The sequence below is a fragment of the Oncorhynchus mykiss genome, chromosome 13, assembly GCF_057628025.1.
Source record: "Oncorhynchus mykiss isolate SJ-2025 chromosome 13, ASM5762802v1, whole genome shotgun sequence".
Classification (NCBI taxonomy): Eukaryota; Metazoa; Chordata; class Actinopteri; order Salmoniformes; family Salmonidae; genus Oncorhynchus; species Oncorhynchus mykiss.
In genome coordinates, this window is record NC_143034.1 from 30,687,501 (window position 1) to 30,703,602 (window position 16,102).

Here is a 16,102-nt window from a genome sequence, read left to right on the forward strand (position 1 = left end):
AATCATTTTTTCAAGTAGCATCACTCAGTTATCGCACTTAACAAAGCAAGCATTGAAATACCATTATGTAAGGTAAAAATCCAAACCGGTCCATGCATTAATACTGGTATATAATAAAACGCCATTTACCACCCAGCTCCAACTAAGTACACAAAAACTCATACACCCATTCATTTGGTCCTATTCTCACTCACTCCCCACGCAACTACTTTCCTCACCCTTTGCATTGTACACTTAGCAGTGCTTACACTGAACACACTCCCAAAAACATTGACAGTTAGATCGATGCTTTGTTGATAATTACTACCGATGATGTGCAGGGCGCAATATCACACATAGCTTTTAATACTAGGCTTATGTGCCCTGACTTGCAAGTTTTGGAATACATGGTAATGTGTGTTTGTGTGAGCTGTAGAATGTGACTGAGGTTTTTGATTCAGCAAGGAAAGAATGTGTCCTTTCAGGGTGTGTGTGTGTGTGCGCGCGTGTACCTACCTAGCGGTCTGCAGCATCATGACGGTGTTCTCTCCCTCGTAGGTGCACGTGGGCACGAAGTTAACATAGATGTCTGGGAGGGCGCTGCAGCGGGAGTAGCCGTGCCCGCCACACGCCATGCGACACACCTCGATGCCCGCGCTGGCCGTCCACGTGGTGAAGGCCTTCAGGCCCGCGGACAGGGCATGGAGCTGGGCACAGGTCAGACGATGGCACAGTGTTATACAATTATATTGACACATGATGGTAGAGGATGGGCACAGGGTACAGTTATATTGACACAGGATGGCACAGGGTACAGTTATATTGACACAGGATGGGCACAGGGTACAGTTATATTGACACAGGATGGGCACAGGGTACAGTTATATTGACACAGGATGGGCACAGGGTACAGTTATATTGACACAGGATGGTAGAGGATGGGCACAGGGTACAGTTATATTGACACAGGATGGTAGAGGATGGACACAGGGTACAGTTATATTGACACAGGATGGTAGAGGATGGGCACAGGGTACAGTTATATTGACACAGGATGGTAGAGGATGGGCACAGGGTACAGTTATATTGACAGGATGGTAGAGGATGGGCACAGGGTACAGTTATATTGACAGGATGGTAGAGGATGGGCACAGGGTACAGTTATATTGACACAGGATGGTAGAGGATGGGCACAGGGTACAGTTATAGTGACACAGGATGGTAGAGGATGGGCACAGGGTACAGTTATATTGGCACAGAAAAAGCAGTACAATGACGTAATTTGTTAATATGAATGAGGATCTTCTGTTTAACTCCCTAGAGGGTTGATTGACGCACCTGTGCGCCAGTCTAAGTTACATAACAAAAAAACAACAAAAAAAAAAATTCTGTCAGTTCAAGCTAGAGATCTGTTATTTGCATTGGATGTGTCTCAATCCACCGCATCCTCCAGTGTCTCACTTTCAGAGCTAGAGCGGTGTTTGTCGGACCATGAAACATCCCGAAAACCGGTTTTCTCACGAAAACGTCTCTAGCGTCCGAACCACTCTATGGAAAACTCTCACAAACACATTCTCCGTTTTGCTCTACAACCCCCACAAGTGTCAGAAGACTCGTCTGTAACGTCGATGTGTGGTAGCGTCCAAACCGTTTGGGCTGCAAACTCGTTTGCAAAAACAATTTAGTTTGAAGGACGTTTTGTGCCAACCCAAAAAAGGGGTTAAATATATTTAAAAAATAACTTGTTTCTTATGATACATTTTTTGACGGTCCTTTTTCACATTATGAATGTGTTATTCAATGTGTTTCTATCTGCTTTAGTAGCAAAGGCCAAATGAAATATTTTAATCAAATAATTGTTTAAAATCCCATAGCTAAATGATCCATAGTATGACCATCTTAAAACAATTCCATATGTCAGCTTAGCATCCCCCTCCTCCAACGTCTTAAACTAAAGAATTAACACAGACGAAGACTGTTGTCAAAACACCTCCATTAGACTTCAGCTACTTAAAATGGATGAAACATTAAGACTACTCAGTGAGTGGAGTGTTTTCCCAGGTCAGGTCACGTGGTTTGGAAGAAAATAATAAAAACTCTGGGCCATAGCCAGCCATTCTTTCATCACGTACTATATCAAGGGGAGGCATTTACTTAGCCTGGGTACCAGTCTGTTTAGCTATCATTCCACTCCTCGTATAGCATGACACGGCGTACAAGGCGTGGAATGTTAGCAAAACAGATTCTGGATTTCAGGCTAGTATTTACTGTAAGTACCTCTGGTAGTTCACTGAAGTCTCCCTGGCTGATGTCTCCAGTGATGCGGAGGTAGACCTGGTTCATGTACTGACCAACAAACTTGTAGGCATAGGCTGTAGCCAGCAGGGGGAACAGCTTGTACTGTTGGGTCTGGTAGTCCATAATCTGGGGTTCCGGCTCTCTGGAGGAACCACAAAATAAGAAGACTTAGATGTAAGGTTAATGGTTCGCTATCTTTTATATGTTAGTCTTTGAAGAACATTGAGATACAGCTGTTTATATATGAGTAAGGATTCCTAAATATCTACCCAAACTCTATGTAACATCTACCTACATCAGCTCTCACACAATTAGAATAAGAGTATAGATTTTGTTAAAATGGTAAGGGTTGTAGTACTTTGCTTTCTATTCTTGTTTGTGTCTGAGTGTGTTACTTGTGTATGGATGTGCGCAAGTATGTGTGAGTATTTTTGTATTCCTTTGACTATTTACAGTGCCTTGCGAACGTATTCACCCCCCTTGGCTTTTTGCCAAGAAACTGAAGATCTTGTACAACACTGTATACTACTCCCTTCACAGAACAGCGCAAACTGGCTCTATCCAGAATAGAACGAGTGGGAGGCCCCGGTGCACAACTGAGCAAGAGGACAAGTACGTTAGTGTCTAGTTTGAGAAACAGACGCCTCACAAGTCCTCAACTGGCAGCTTCATTAAATAGTACCTGCAAAACACCAGTCTCAACGTCAACAGTATAGAGGCGACTCTGGGATGCTGGCCTTCTAGGCTGGGTTGCAAAAAAAAAAGCCATATCTCAGACTGGCCAATAAAAAGAAAAGATTAAGATGGGCAAAAGAACACAGACCCTGGACAGAGGAACTGTGCCTAGAAGGCCAGCATCCCAGAGTAGCCTCTTGAGACTGGTGTTTTGCAGGTACTATTTAATGAAGCTGCCAGTTGAGGACTTGTGAGGAGTCTGTTTCTCAAACTAGACACTAATGTACTTGTCCGCTTGCTCAGTTGTGCACCGGGGCCTCCCACTCTATTCTGGATAGAGCCAGTTTGCTCTGTTCTGTGAAGGGAGTAGTACACAGCGTTGTATGAGATCTTCAGTTTCTTGGCAATTTCTCATGGAATAGCCTTCCTTTCTCAGAACAAGAATAGACTGACGAGTTTCAGAAGTTTCTGGCCATTTTGAGCCTGTAATCGAACCCACAAATGCTGATGGTCCAGATACTCAACTAGTCTGAAGAAGGCCAGTTGTATTGCTTATTTAAATCAGGACAACAGTTTTCAGCTGGCACCAAACAGATGAAAACACACCAAACCCTAACACAGGAAAGTAGTATCTGTACAATAAGAATGTTGATTTCCGTCTCAAAACTTTTTGCTACAGTTTGACCTAATGAACATGACCCTGGTGTCCAGAGCTACAACTGACCCTGGGCGTATCTCAGACTGGTGCCGTACGGAACTGTAGCGGATGGCGATGGTGCAGGACTTGGCGAGGGCGTGGCCTGCTTCCCCTACGATCATGGACCTGATGAACACCATGGTGCCGTAGGTCAGCTTGGCACTGGGAGGCTTCACGTACGTACCATCTGCCTCCACCTGGTGGGGAGAATACATACTGTCTGTGGCAGCGGCGGCTCCTCATAGCAGGAAGGGGAGGACCGTCCTCAGTAAATATTTTTTTTTTTTTTTTAAAGAATGGAACTATAATAAATATCTTCACGTCACCAAATAATTGATTAAAACACACTTTTTTGGAATGTAGCCGCAACAGCACTCTGTAGGGTAGCACCATGGTGTAGCCGGAGGACAGCTAGTTTCTGTCCTTCTCTGGGAACGTTGACTTCAATACAAAGCCCAGGAGGCTCATGGTTCTCACCCCCTTCCATAGACTCACACAGTAATTATTTCAACTTCAGAGCTCTTGCAGCATGAACTGACATGTTGTCCACCCAATCAAACTCTCAAATAATGAATCTTGTACTGAAAGCATAAGCTACAGCTAGCTAGCACTGCATAAAATGTGGTGAGTAATTGACTCAAAGTAAGATAATAGTTGAACAGCTTTGAACAAATATATTTTTTTAATGAAGGCGGAGAGAGTGGGGGAGAGAGAGAGCTAGTTACAGTGCCTTGCGAAAGTATTCGGCCCCCTTGAACTTTGCGACCTTTTGCCACATTTCAGGCTTCAAACAAAGATATAAAACTGTATTTTTTTGTGAAGAATCAACAACAAGTGGGACACAATAATGAAGTGGAACGACATTTATTGGATATTTCAAACTTTTTTAACAAATCAAAAACTGAAAAATTGGCCGTGCAAAATTATTCAGCCCCTTTACTTTCAGTGCAGCAAACTCTCTCCAGAAGTTCAGTGAGGATCTCTGAATGATCCAATGTTGACCTAAATTACTAATGATGATAAATACAATCCACCTGTGTGGAATCAAGTCTCCGTATAAATGCACCTGCACTGTGATAGTCTCAGAGGTCCGTTAAAAGCGCAGAGAGCATCATGAAGAACAAGGAACACACCAGGCAGGTCCGAGATACTGTTGTGAAGAAGTTTAAAGCCGGATTTGGATACAAAAATATTTCCCAAGCTTTAAACATTCCAAGGAGCACTGTGCAAGCGATAATATTGAAATGGAAGGAGTATCAGACCACTGCAAATCTACCAAGACCTGGCCGTCCCTCTAAACTTTCAGCTCATACAAGGAGAAGACTGATCAGAGATGCAGCCAAGAGGCCCATGATCACTCTTGATGAACTGCAGAGATCTACAGCTGAGGTGGGAGACTCTGTCCATAGGACAACAATCAGTCGTATATTGCACAAATCTGGCCTTTATGGAAGAGTGGCAAGAAGAAAGCCATTTCTTAAAGATATCCATAAAAAGTGTTGTTTAAAGTTTGCCACAAGCCACCTGGGAGACACACCAAACATGTGGAAGAAGGTGCTCTGGTCAGATGAAACCAAAATTGAACATTTTGGCAACAATGCAAAACGTTATGTTTGGCGTAAAAGCAACACAGCTGAACACACCATCCCCACTGTCAAACATGGTGGTGGCAGCATCATGGTTTGGGACTGCTTTTCTTCAGCAGGGACAGGGAAGATGGTTAAAGTTGATGGGAAGATGGATGGAGCCAAATACAGGACCATTCTGGAAGAAAACCTGATGGAGTCTGCAAAAGACCTGAGACTGGGACGGAGATTTGTCTTCCAACAAGACAATGATCCAAAACATTCTACAATGAAATGGTTCAAAAATAAAACATATCCAGGTGTTAGAATGGCCAAGTCAAAGTCCAGACCTGAATCCAATCGAGAATCTGTGGAAAGAACTGAAAACTGCTGTTCACAAATGCTCTCCATCCAACCTCACTGAGCTCGAGCTGTTTTGCAAGGAGGAAAGGGAAAAAATGTCAGTCTCTCGATGTGCAAAACTGATAGAGACATACCCCAAGCGACTTACAGCTGTAATCGCAGCAAAAGGTGGCGCAACAAAGTATTAACTTAAGGGGGCTGAATAGTTTTGCACGCCCAATTTTTCAGTTTTTGATTTGTTAAAAAAGGTTGAAATATGCAATAAATGTCGTTCCACTTCATGGTTGTGTCCCACTTGTTGTTGATTCTTCACAAAAAAATACAGTTTTATATCTTTATGTTTGAAGCCTGAAATGTGGCAAAAGGTCGCAAAGTTCAAGGGGGCCGAATACTTTCGCAAGGCACTGTATATGTCATTGTATTTTTTCCCACTTAGCGAATGTAGTTACGCTAGTTTAGCCTACTCAAACAAACACCCGGCTCAAACAGAAACATATTCTATGTTAGCTAGCTGGCTATGGCTATCCTATCCAACACTGGCACTCTTCCAAGTCGAGGTAAGCTTTTGGTTTTATTAATTTATTGCCACTGGGTCACACGTGTTTAACTGCTAAACTGCTCGCTGACTGCACCTGCATGACTGTAGCGGGTTTACTAAATTGTTAGTTCTAGTAGCTATGTAGACTAGTATGCGAGAAGGAATACAATAAGCAAAGTAATCATGCTGTTTTTATGTGGCTGCTATGAAAGTGAGCTGTTTTTGTGTGATCAGTGGAGTATTCATTCCGCCGATTCTGTTGAAAAATATGTTTCTTAAACTGAAGCAAACGGATGCAGGCAAGAGTGTGCAAGGTGGTATTGAATGTGTCACTGTCTGTTACCTTGATTTAAAAAATGTAGCTCCACCTATGTTGTGAACTTTCATTCATAGGATGGGTATAAGTCGGGTATCATGTAGTAGCCTAAACCTATCGATGTTACATTGAGCTGGGTGAACGGAATATGAATGACAGTCATCCAATATGCTTTAATAGAAGTAAGGCTCAAACATTAAAACAAATATCATAATAATGAAATCACCCTCCCTCATCTTAAACGGCACAGACCGCCACTGGTCTGTGGTATACAGTTCTAGGACAACCAGGTAGTAAGTATACACGCTCTGAGGAATATGCATACAATATACCTTAAACTCTAAGCTTGGTGACAGCATTAGAATCAACCAACAGAAACAAAGAACAGTGTCTCCTTGAAATGTGCTTAACTGCCCAGTCGCTCACCTTTGCATATTTCATCAGCATGTGGTCGCGAGGAATTCGTACGTTCTCCAATTTCAGGTAACCATTGTCAACCTCATCAAAGCCAAACTTGGGTCCTATGTCCCCTACCACCACACCTGAGAGAGAATGAGAGTGAGTTCATTAGACAGTTGGCTACCACCAATGCTACATACAGAGACACAGCCAGACACACTCTTTTTGACACAAGCACAGCAGTATGTACAGTACCTGGCAGTGGTATGTGTGTGTTCATACTGCGGAGAGGTACGATGAAGGCCTGCAGGCCGTGACACTTCCCCTGGGTGTGGAGCTGGGCCAGAACTATGGCGTGGTTAGACGTCTTACCCACTGGGGGGGAGCGAGAGAGCGAGAGATTCTCACTATTAAAATATTTCTATTGAAATAATTTGGCTGTCATTTAAGTTTCTAGTCCACACTGCAATGAGAATCAGAAGTAAATTGTTTGATCTTGTTCAGCAATGTTGTGGAATGTGTTTTCTTCAGAAGCTAAGTCCACAGACTTAACTGGGGATGGGTTTGATTGTACAGTGCATTCAGAAAGTATTCAGATCCCTTCACTCTCCACATGTTGTTACATTACAGCCTTATTCTAAAATGGATTTTAAAAAACAATCCTCAGCAATCTACACACAATACCCCATAATGACCAAGCGAAAACGGGTTTAGACATTCTTGCAATAAATAAAAATGCCTTAGTTACATGAGTATTCAGACCCTTTGCTATGAGACTTGAAATTGAGCTCAGAAGCGTTACGGTTTCTATTGATCATCCTTGAGATGTTTCAACAACTTGGGAGTCCATCTGTGGTAAATTCAATTGATTGGACATGATTTGGAAAGGCACACACCTGTCTATATAAAGTTCCACAGTTGACAATGCATGTCAGAGCAAAAACCAAGCCATGAGGTTGAAGGAATTGTCCGTAGAGCTCCGAGACAGGATTGTGTCGAGGCACAGATCTGGAGAAGGGTAAAAAAATATTTCTGCAGAATTGAAGGTCCCCAAGAACACATTGGCCCCCATCATTCTTAAATGGAAGAAGTTTGGAACCATCAAGACTCTTCCTAGAGCTGGCCGCCCGGCCAAACTGAGCAATCGGGGGAGAAGGGCCTTGGTCAGGGAGGTGACCAAGAAACCGATGGTCACTCTGACAGAACTCTACATTTCTTCCGTGGAGATGGGTGAACCTTACAGAAGGACAATCATGTCTGAAGCACTGTAAGGTCTACTACACCTGCTGTATTTGGTGCATGTGACAACAAAACAAAACAAAGATGTTTTGTCAGATCTGTGGTCCAGGACCCTAAATTTGTTTTTATCAGATCAGAGAACCAAGGAGAACCAAGGTTCTCTGATCTGATAAAACCAAGATTGAACTATTTGGCCTGAATTCCTGGCACCATCTCTACGGTGAAGCATGGCGGTGGCCGCATCATGTTGTGGGGATGTTGTTCAGCAGCAGGGACTGGGAGACTAGTCAGGATCGAGGCAAAGATGAACGGAGCCAAGTACTGAGAGATCCTTGATGAAAACATGCTCCAGAGCGCTCAGGACCTCAGACTGGGGTGAAGGTTCACCTTCCAACAGGACAACAACCCTAAGCACACAGCCAAGACAATGCAGGATAAGTCTCCGAATGTCCTTGAGTGCCCCAGCCAGAGCCCGGACTTAAACCGATCTAACAGCTCTGGAGAGACCTGAAAATAGCTGTGCAGCAATGCTCCCCATCCAACCTGACAGAGCTTGAGAGGATCTGCAGAGAAGAATGGGAGAAACTCCCCAAATACAGGTGCCAAGTTTGTAGCATCATACCCAAGAAGACTCGAGGCTGTAATCACTGCCAAAGGTGCTTCAACAAAGTACTGAGTAAAGGGTCTGAATTCTTACGTAAATGTGATATTTAAAAAAAAAAAAATGTTGCTTTATCATTACGGGGTATTGTGTGTAGATTGACATTTTAGAATAAGGCTGTAACTTAACAAAATGTGGAAAAGGTCAAGGGGTCTGAAAACTTTCCAAAAGCACTGTACGTGTATCGGCCCTGAAGCTAAAGTGTGTGCGTGTACTCACGTCCCCCAGGCCACCACTTGATGGAGGTGATGGTCGGACTGTTCATGACAAACTCCTGGGTGGCCGGGTCATACGTTGCCGTGGTTTCAAGCCCCCTGAGGTGGGTGCCTAGGCAACGAGAAAGACACCAAGGCCCCCAAACACACAACACACAAAACCAAAGAAAGAGAGAGTTATCACTAAGTTACGGCAGGAGCACATTCATGTTTTCAAATATTATGCAGTGCAAACCTGACAAGACATCAATCTCAAATAATAAAGCAACTTTAAACTTTATCTCACAGCAGTAAATATATTATTTGTTGTGTCTAGTGGGTTTACTTTGTCTTCTACATTTTTTTTTTGTTCACCAGTTCCCTCACCCGAAAAAAAAGTTATTCTATAGTGGGAAAACCTTTGTAGGTGTTTGACAGATCAAAACCAAAAGAAAATTCAATCTATTTCTTACAATTTGTGTAACTAATACGTGTACGGTTTAGGGCTGTCAAAGTTAACCCGACATGTTCTATGCTGTTCATTTTGCTACTGTTTTATCTCTCAGGTCAAAAGATTTAAACAATGATCCCAGTTCTACTAGCAGCAGCAGTTTGTGACTAGTTCGTGAAGAACATGGATCAGTAGCCTCAGCTAGATCTAATAGCTGTATTATATTTTACATTAACGCAGACCTGGCTGAGCTGTTGTTAGTCTTCTGTGGAACTCATAACATTGTTGGACAGGTTTAAATGTTCTTTGTATCCATAGAGCCAGTTGACAGCCCTACTACGTTTATACGGTGAAGATACATGTGGCGAAGGACGTAGGTTGTCCGTCTTTAAACTCAATATACTTCCAAAACACAGTGAGGGGGACAAAAGGGACAGAGGCGATGGAGGGTACCTGTTTGGGAAAGGAAGTCACCGAGGGTGCTTTAGAAGTGGGCATGGACGTTCACCGTGGCTGGCAACAAGACTGTGTGAGAACCAGGGGCAGAGCACATTCCAAAAGGGAAGCCATGCAAAGCTGTGCGGCCCACAACACTCACTCTCCAAGCCAGCCAGTATTAGTGGTTTTAGTCAGAGTAAAAGGCAAGAGTGACATGTCCTTTTAAATTATTTTTTTTAAATAGCATTTAAAAAAAGGCCCAGTGCAGTCAAAAATATGATTCCTGTGTTTTATATATATAACTCCACACTATGAGGTTGGAATAATACTGTGAAATTGTGAAAATGATCATGCCCTTTTAGAGTAAGAGCTGTTTGAAAAGACGGCCTAAAACATCATCCTGTTTTGGTGGGATGGAGTTTTGGAATGCCTGGTGACATCATCAGGTGGTAAATTAGTACCCAAAATCTCTGTCAATAACAGCTAGTTTTTTGAGTTCCCCCTCCATACTCAGACCACTCCCAGACAGTGCTAGCAAAATACTTGTTTGATAAATTGCTCTTTGCTAAGAAGCCATTTTTGTTTCTTTTTTACCATTTTATTTGAAAACAATCACACTAAGGTACTTTAACTGTTACCCAGAAACATTTTGATATTGAGATTTTTTTAAATTGCTGCATTGAACTGGTGGGGGTCACCTTGGGGTCATGATAGGGGCTACACCAAATGATTGATGTATTATAATTGATTATGCTTATGTAGTATTAATAGAAGGGTAAGGGCTATAAGACCCTCACCCACTACATTTATAGGGTCCTGGACCACAGATTAGCAATATATATATATATATATATGCATAATAAGGTTTAATACTGTTCCACGGTTCTTTTATAGTCTCTGCCTCTTATGAGAAACGGTCTGAGAGATGTGTGTTATTGCAGTCAAAAAGCGCCTCAAGGCTAAAAGAGATGGATAGACACAGACCCCTGCAGGGGAGTAAAGAGATAAGAGACAAGTCAGACATACCACTGTGAGCCACACGGGAATGGAAAATGACTGCTGAGCCCTTAGAAAATACTGGACTATTGTTTTCTCCTGCAAGTTTGTATAACTGTATTTGCATGGGCTTGGTCTCACGAGTAGGTGTCGACTGCAAGCATATTCATTTTTTATTTTGCAGAACTTACTCTGTTTCCATTGTCAACTTCTGCCTGCAATTGCATAAATAAAGGTTGGATTGATTTACTTAAAGACGATATTATCTGATTGCTGATTTCACCAATAAGCCAATGATTGACAAGGAACAAGGAACCTACCCCCAACAGAATCTTTAACAACACAAGCGTTCTGTCTGGGGAGACGTTTTTAAGAAATGCCCTAGCGAGTGTGGGAGAGTTATCTGGTGGCTCGACTCAAACGTCGAAGAGGTTGGGCATGCATCTCTTGTCCACTCCACAGAGCATGTGGGTGACTGGAGGTTGGTGATCAGGTACGGTTCGTTTGGCATTTTACCGTGGCCCATCTCTGTCTGTGCGTAGGTGCCGATGATCTCCAGGTTCCAGGCGGGTATGAAGAATGTCTCCATCTGCTCAGGACTGGCCTGATTCAGCAGGGTGGGCAGGAACATTCCCAGGTGAAGGTCCAGGGGCTCTGACCGCCCACGGTGCACACAGCTAGGGCAGCGCCAAGTGGCAAGGGGAGGGGGTAGGAGAGTAGTTTGAAGGGAGAAGAGGGTAAAGGAAGGATAGGACATTGGGGGAGGGCATGCAAAATAAGGTATAGCCAAGGGAGAAAACAAATTTTGGCATAGAATAATAGACCATATAAATGGGACATGACAATGAAGAGATGGTTGGAAAAGATGGGAGATTAGAAGTGTTGGTAAATAACATTTTGGGGGCAGAGAGGATGGATGGAGGGATGGATGAAGGTTTGGGGGGGGGGGGGGGGGGAGTGCAAGAATTAAAAAAATTAAAAACTGAGCTGGTCATGCAAATTGTCTGCGGAGAACTGATTAGAATCACAAGTTAATTCATTCAAAATAACCTTCTCATGCATGATTGTTGCAACACTTCATTTATTTGCCTGAAATGTTCATTTCCAAAAGCAGTGTAACCTGTACTCTCTCATTTCACTGAAAAAAACATTTTCAATTCCAAATGAATTGTGATGCAAACTCTGGGACGTGTTCATTAAAACGGACACAAGAAGGGACAAACTGGACTTGCTCCATTAAGAAATGGCCAATTTAGTTTTCCATTGTAAAAGTTAATTGCATGGCCTAATGAACACAACCCTAAAATGTCAAATGTGTGACAACCAATAAATCTGTCTATGTTAATGCTACCAACTAGTGCAGTTTACTACGGGAACGTTATTTTTCAAAAAATGAAAATACTGCCCCCTAGTCACAAAAGGTTAATGCTACCAACTTGTGCAGTGCAACTAGCATTTTTAAAGCAGACGCTTTAGTCCAAGGGTAGGCAACCCTGCTCCTGGAGAGCCACAGGGCTGCAGGATTTTTTCCCAAGTATGCACCACACCTGACCAATTGAGTTAATTCAGTGATTGCCTAAATTCAACACACCTGGTATTCCAGGTTGGTTAAATCAAAAACATGAAGTGCCTGCAAAACTCCAGGATCACAGTTGCCTACCCCTGCTTTAGTTTATAAAGGAAGGGTGAAGCAGTTGTAAGGGCATTTACGGTTAAGACAACAGGCAGTTTTCCATTGACACAGGATTATTCGACAAAATAAAAAGTTGCGAGAAAAAAAAAATCTGTGCGATACGTGTTACGGAGACGGCAGGTAGCCTAGCGGTTAAGACTTTTGGGTCAATAACCGAAAGGTCACAGGTTCGAATCCCCGAGCCGACTAGGTGAAACAAATCTGCCAATGTGCCCTTGAGCAAGGCACTTTTGCTCCAGGGCGGCTGTCAATAATGGCTGATCCCTGGCAGGCTAGACAAATAATGTTTCCTTACAGGAATAGGATTATCCCGACTTTCAAGAGGGCCTGAATTACTTACACCTTGCTTTTCTGGTTGGCTGGCAAGTTTCAACATGGCATGGACAGTGGCGATACGTTGGCACATGCAAATTATTAGAATATGGAAAATATTTGTAAATTATTGCATTCTATTCATGCTGGCTTTCGCGGGCTACCTGAGACATGAAACAGATAGGTGGGACGGCATACACAGTGTTGCCAATTTCTTCATGTGCAATTAGCCTAAATTGGGTAATGGTTAACACTTTGACCACAACATTTTTATTCAACACTATGGTTTTTCAGATTTTTTGTTGTTGAGGTTAAAGGTCATTAAATCCAGCTGTTTTTATTGAAACAAGATAATTCAAATGAAAACGCACGACAGCAGGCAATTATCTAAAGTAAATCTATTTTCTATGCAAACTTGAAAATCACTTGAAAAGTTCATGGAAGCCTAGCTAGCGAGTTGCTGAGAAGAAGTGAACCAGACCAGAACTCTGGGGAAAAAAAGAAGGCCTTCAGAAAATTCTGAAAAGCCAGTCCTAGACATTCCCTAGAGTAGTATTGTCATGGAAATGCCATGGTTACTCAATCGTGAATAATGTCCACTTCGCAGCGTCATAGAAGTAAAACGTTGGCAACAAGAGACATCTGGCATGGCCAAAAATGGTCTTACGTCGCACAGATCTCTCTGCTTTCAGATTAACAATGGAATATTCAGGGTTCTGAATCTCAAAGCACACTGCAAGTTCTTTGGCAGGACACAGTGCGTCTTCTCTATCAGTTGAGACTTCGACAGACAAGAACAAATTGTTAGGCCTATATTCATTCATCCAAGCTATATATTCACAAACAGCCCAAAAATTAGGCCTACATCCATCCACTCAAATGCACAATTCAGAATGTTAGGTCATTTGATTAAAAAAAGCTCCAAATTATACAGTATTCGGGTTAATCATGTGTAATGAGTAATCTCAATTCAGAGAACATGGGGAGTAGAGGAAAATCAAGACTTAATAGCAATCAGAATTAACTGACATAAGCTTGGGAACAATTCATTAGGATAATAGGCCACTACTAGCAGCAGGAGAGGAAATAAAAGGGGTTTGAGGAATGGAATGAAACTAAAAACTAGACGGGAATGGATTTTTTCATATTGTTTAAGCGCAATGTTAGGATTTTTTTTGTTGTCCTTCAATTGTTTCTTTTGTCCAAGGTACTGGGGCAGGTTATGAGGACTCGAAAAACAGACCGGCAAATCATGACATTTTGAATCTAGCGTATTATGTTTTGGCTATTCAGTTTAGCTAATAACTATCGAGTTAGGCCTACAGTCTGGGCACATTTTGTCCACACAAACAACTACAGTGATCTGTCAAACACCTACGAATAATCACTTTCGATCACAATGTCCACCCCATGATTTGAAAACAATTTTAAAAGAAAATCCTACGTCAAGGATCGACAACTGTCCATCCCTAAGCATCCCTGTGATCCTTTCCATAATTCAAACATATACTTAGCTAGCTAGTTAAAACAATTGCACAAGCACTTTAAGGTCGTGTAAATTCTGCCTTTACGGTATCATTATTATAAATTCTCTGTATGGGGACTGACCGTGCCCCAACTCTGTCTGGGCGTAGGTGCCCAGGGCCTTGAAGGACTCAGCCAGGGGGACCCACTTCTTCAACTGCTGCTTGTTACACTGGGTGTACAGGGTGGGGAGGAACATGACGAAATGGAGCCCCAGAGCCTCGTGATGGTGGCGCCGAAACACGCTGAGGGAGGGGGACAGACACACAGGTTGACGGATGGACAGACTGGGCGGGACCACTCAGCAGGTGTGTGGTCATTTTACTCGTAAAAAAAAAAAAAAAATTGCATTATAGTTTTCCATTTCAAAAGTGTTTTGTGCCTACTAAAAAGGACCCAGGTTTAGGGTTGACACTAGTGTCAACATGACCTTACTGTAAAAGCAAGGCTTTTTATTTGTTAAAGGGATTCTGCAAGATTCTGGTAATCAGTCATGGAAGTCTATAGGTACGCAAGCATAAGCTACTGTACCTATAGACTTCCAGTTTTGCGCTAACGGTAGTTAGCATTGGCTCGCAAAACTACCTGTAATGTCCTTCATACTGCCCGCAGACTTAAAAATAGTACCCACAAGTTTCTGACTCTGGGTAAGTAGAAAACCACTTAACTGACAGAATCTTGCAGTATCCCCTTAAATACATGCTCTGGATCTTAGAAGACCACTAAGTATGTTTTTTTTTTTTTTTTTTTTTTTTTTTTTAAACCTTCCCTTTTGGGCTAGATGTGTCAATGTGTAGCTCATACAGTTGAAATCGGAAGTTTACATACACCTTAGCCAAATACATTTAAACTCCGTTTCACAATTCCTGACATCTAATCCTTGCAAACATTCCCCGTCTTAGGTCAGTGAAGATCACTTTATTTTAAGAATGTGAAATGTCAGAATAATAGTAGAGTGTGATTAATTTCAGCTTTTATTTATTTAATTGCATTCCCAGTGGGTCAGAATTTTACATTCACTCAATTAGTATTTGGTAGCATTGCCTTTAAATTGTTTAACTTGGGTCAAATGTTTTGTGTAGCCTTCCACAAGCTTCCCACAATATGTTGGGTGAATTTTGGCCCATTTCTTCCTGACAGAGCTGGTGTAACTGAGTCAGGTTTGTAGGCCTCCTTGCTTGCACACACTTTTTCAGTTCGGCACACACATTTTCTATAGGATTGAGGTCAGGGCTTTGTGATGGCCACTCCAATACCTTGACTTTGTTGTCCTTAAGCCATTTTGCCACAACATTGGAGGTATGCTTGGGGTCATTGTCCATTTGGAAGACCCATTTGCGACCAAGCTTTAACTTCCTGACTGATGTCTTGAGATGTTGCTTCAATATATCCACATAATTTTCCTGCCTCAAGATGCCATCTATTTTGTGAAGTGCACCAGTCCCTCCTGCAGCAAAGCACCTCCACAACATGATGCGGTCACCCCCGTGCTTCACGGTTCTTCGGCTTGTAAGCATCCCCCTTTTCCCTCCAAACATAATGATGGTCATTATGGCCGAACAGTTCTATTTTTGTTTCATCAGACCAGAGGACATTTCTCCAAAAAGTACAATCTTTGTCTCTATGTGCAGTTGCAAACTGTAGTCTGGTTAATTTATGGCGTTTTTGGAGCAGTGACTTCTTCCTTGCTGAGTGGGATTTCAGGTTATGTCGATATAGGACTCGTTTTACTGTGGATATAGATACTTTTGTACCCGTTTCCTC

The 16,102-nt window shown here is 42.4% G+C and overlaps 1 protein-coding gene across 2 annotated transcripts in view; it reads right to left on the reverse strand.

Annotated features, from left to right (window-relative positions):
* Positions 1 to 16,102, reverse strand: part of LOC110485953 (peroxisomal acyl-coenzyme A oxidase 1) — a 28,450-nt gene that overhangs the window by 4,667 nt on the left and 7,681 nt on the right. Inside the window, exons 3-9 of one of the 2 annotated variants that reach the window (XM_021557213.3) lie at positions 14,423 to 14,583; positions 8,950 to 9,057; positions 7,086 to 7,205; positions 6,858 to 6,973; positions 3,677 to 3,846; positions 2,257 to 2,419; positions 496 to 686 (exon numbers count right to left, since the gene is read on the reverse strand). In XM_021557213.3, coding sequence (XP_021412888.3) covers positions 496 to 686; positions 2,257 to 2,419; positions 3,677 to 3,846; positions 6,858 to 6,973; positions 7,086 to 7,205; positions 8,950 to 9,057; positions 14,423 to 14,583 — 1,029 coding nt within the window. Of the gene's footprint in view, positions 1 to 495; positions 687 to 2,256; positions 2,420 to 3,676; positions 3,847 to 6,857; positions 6,974 to 7,085; positions 7,206 to 8,949; positions 9,058 to 11,325; positions 11,487 to 14,422; positions 14,584 to 16,102 lie in introns of both variants that reach the window. The other variant, XM_021557214.3, reaches the window with a different exon arrangement.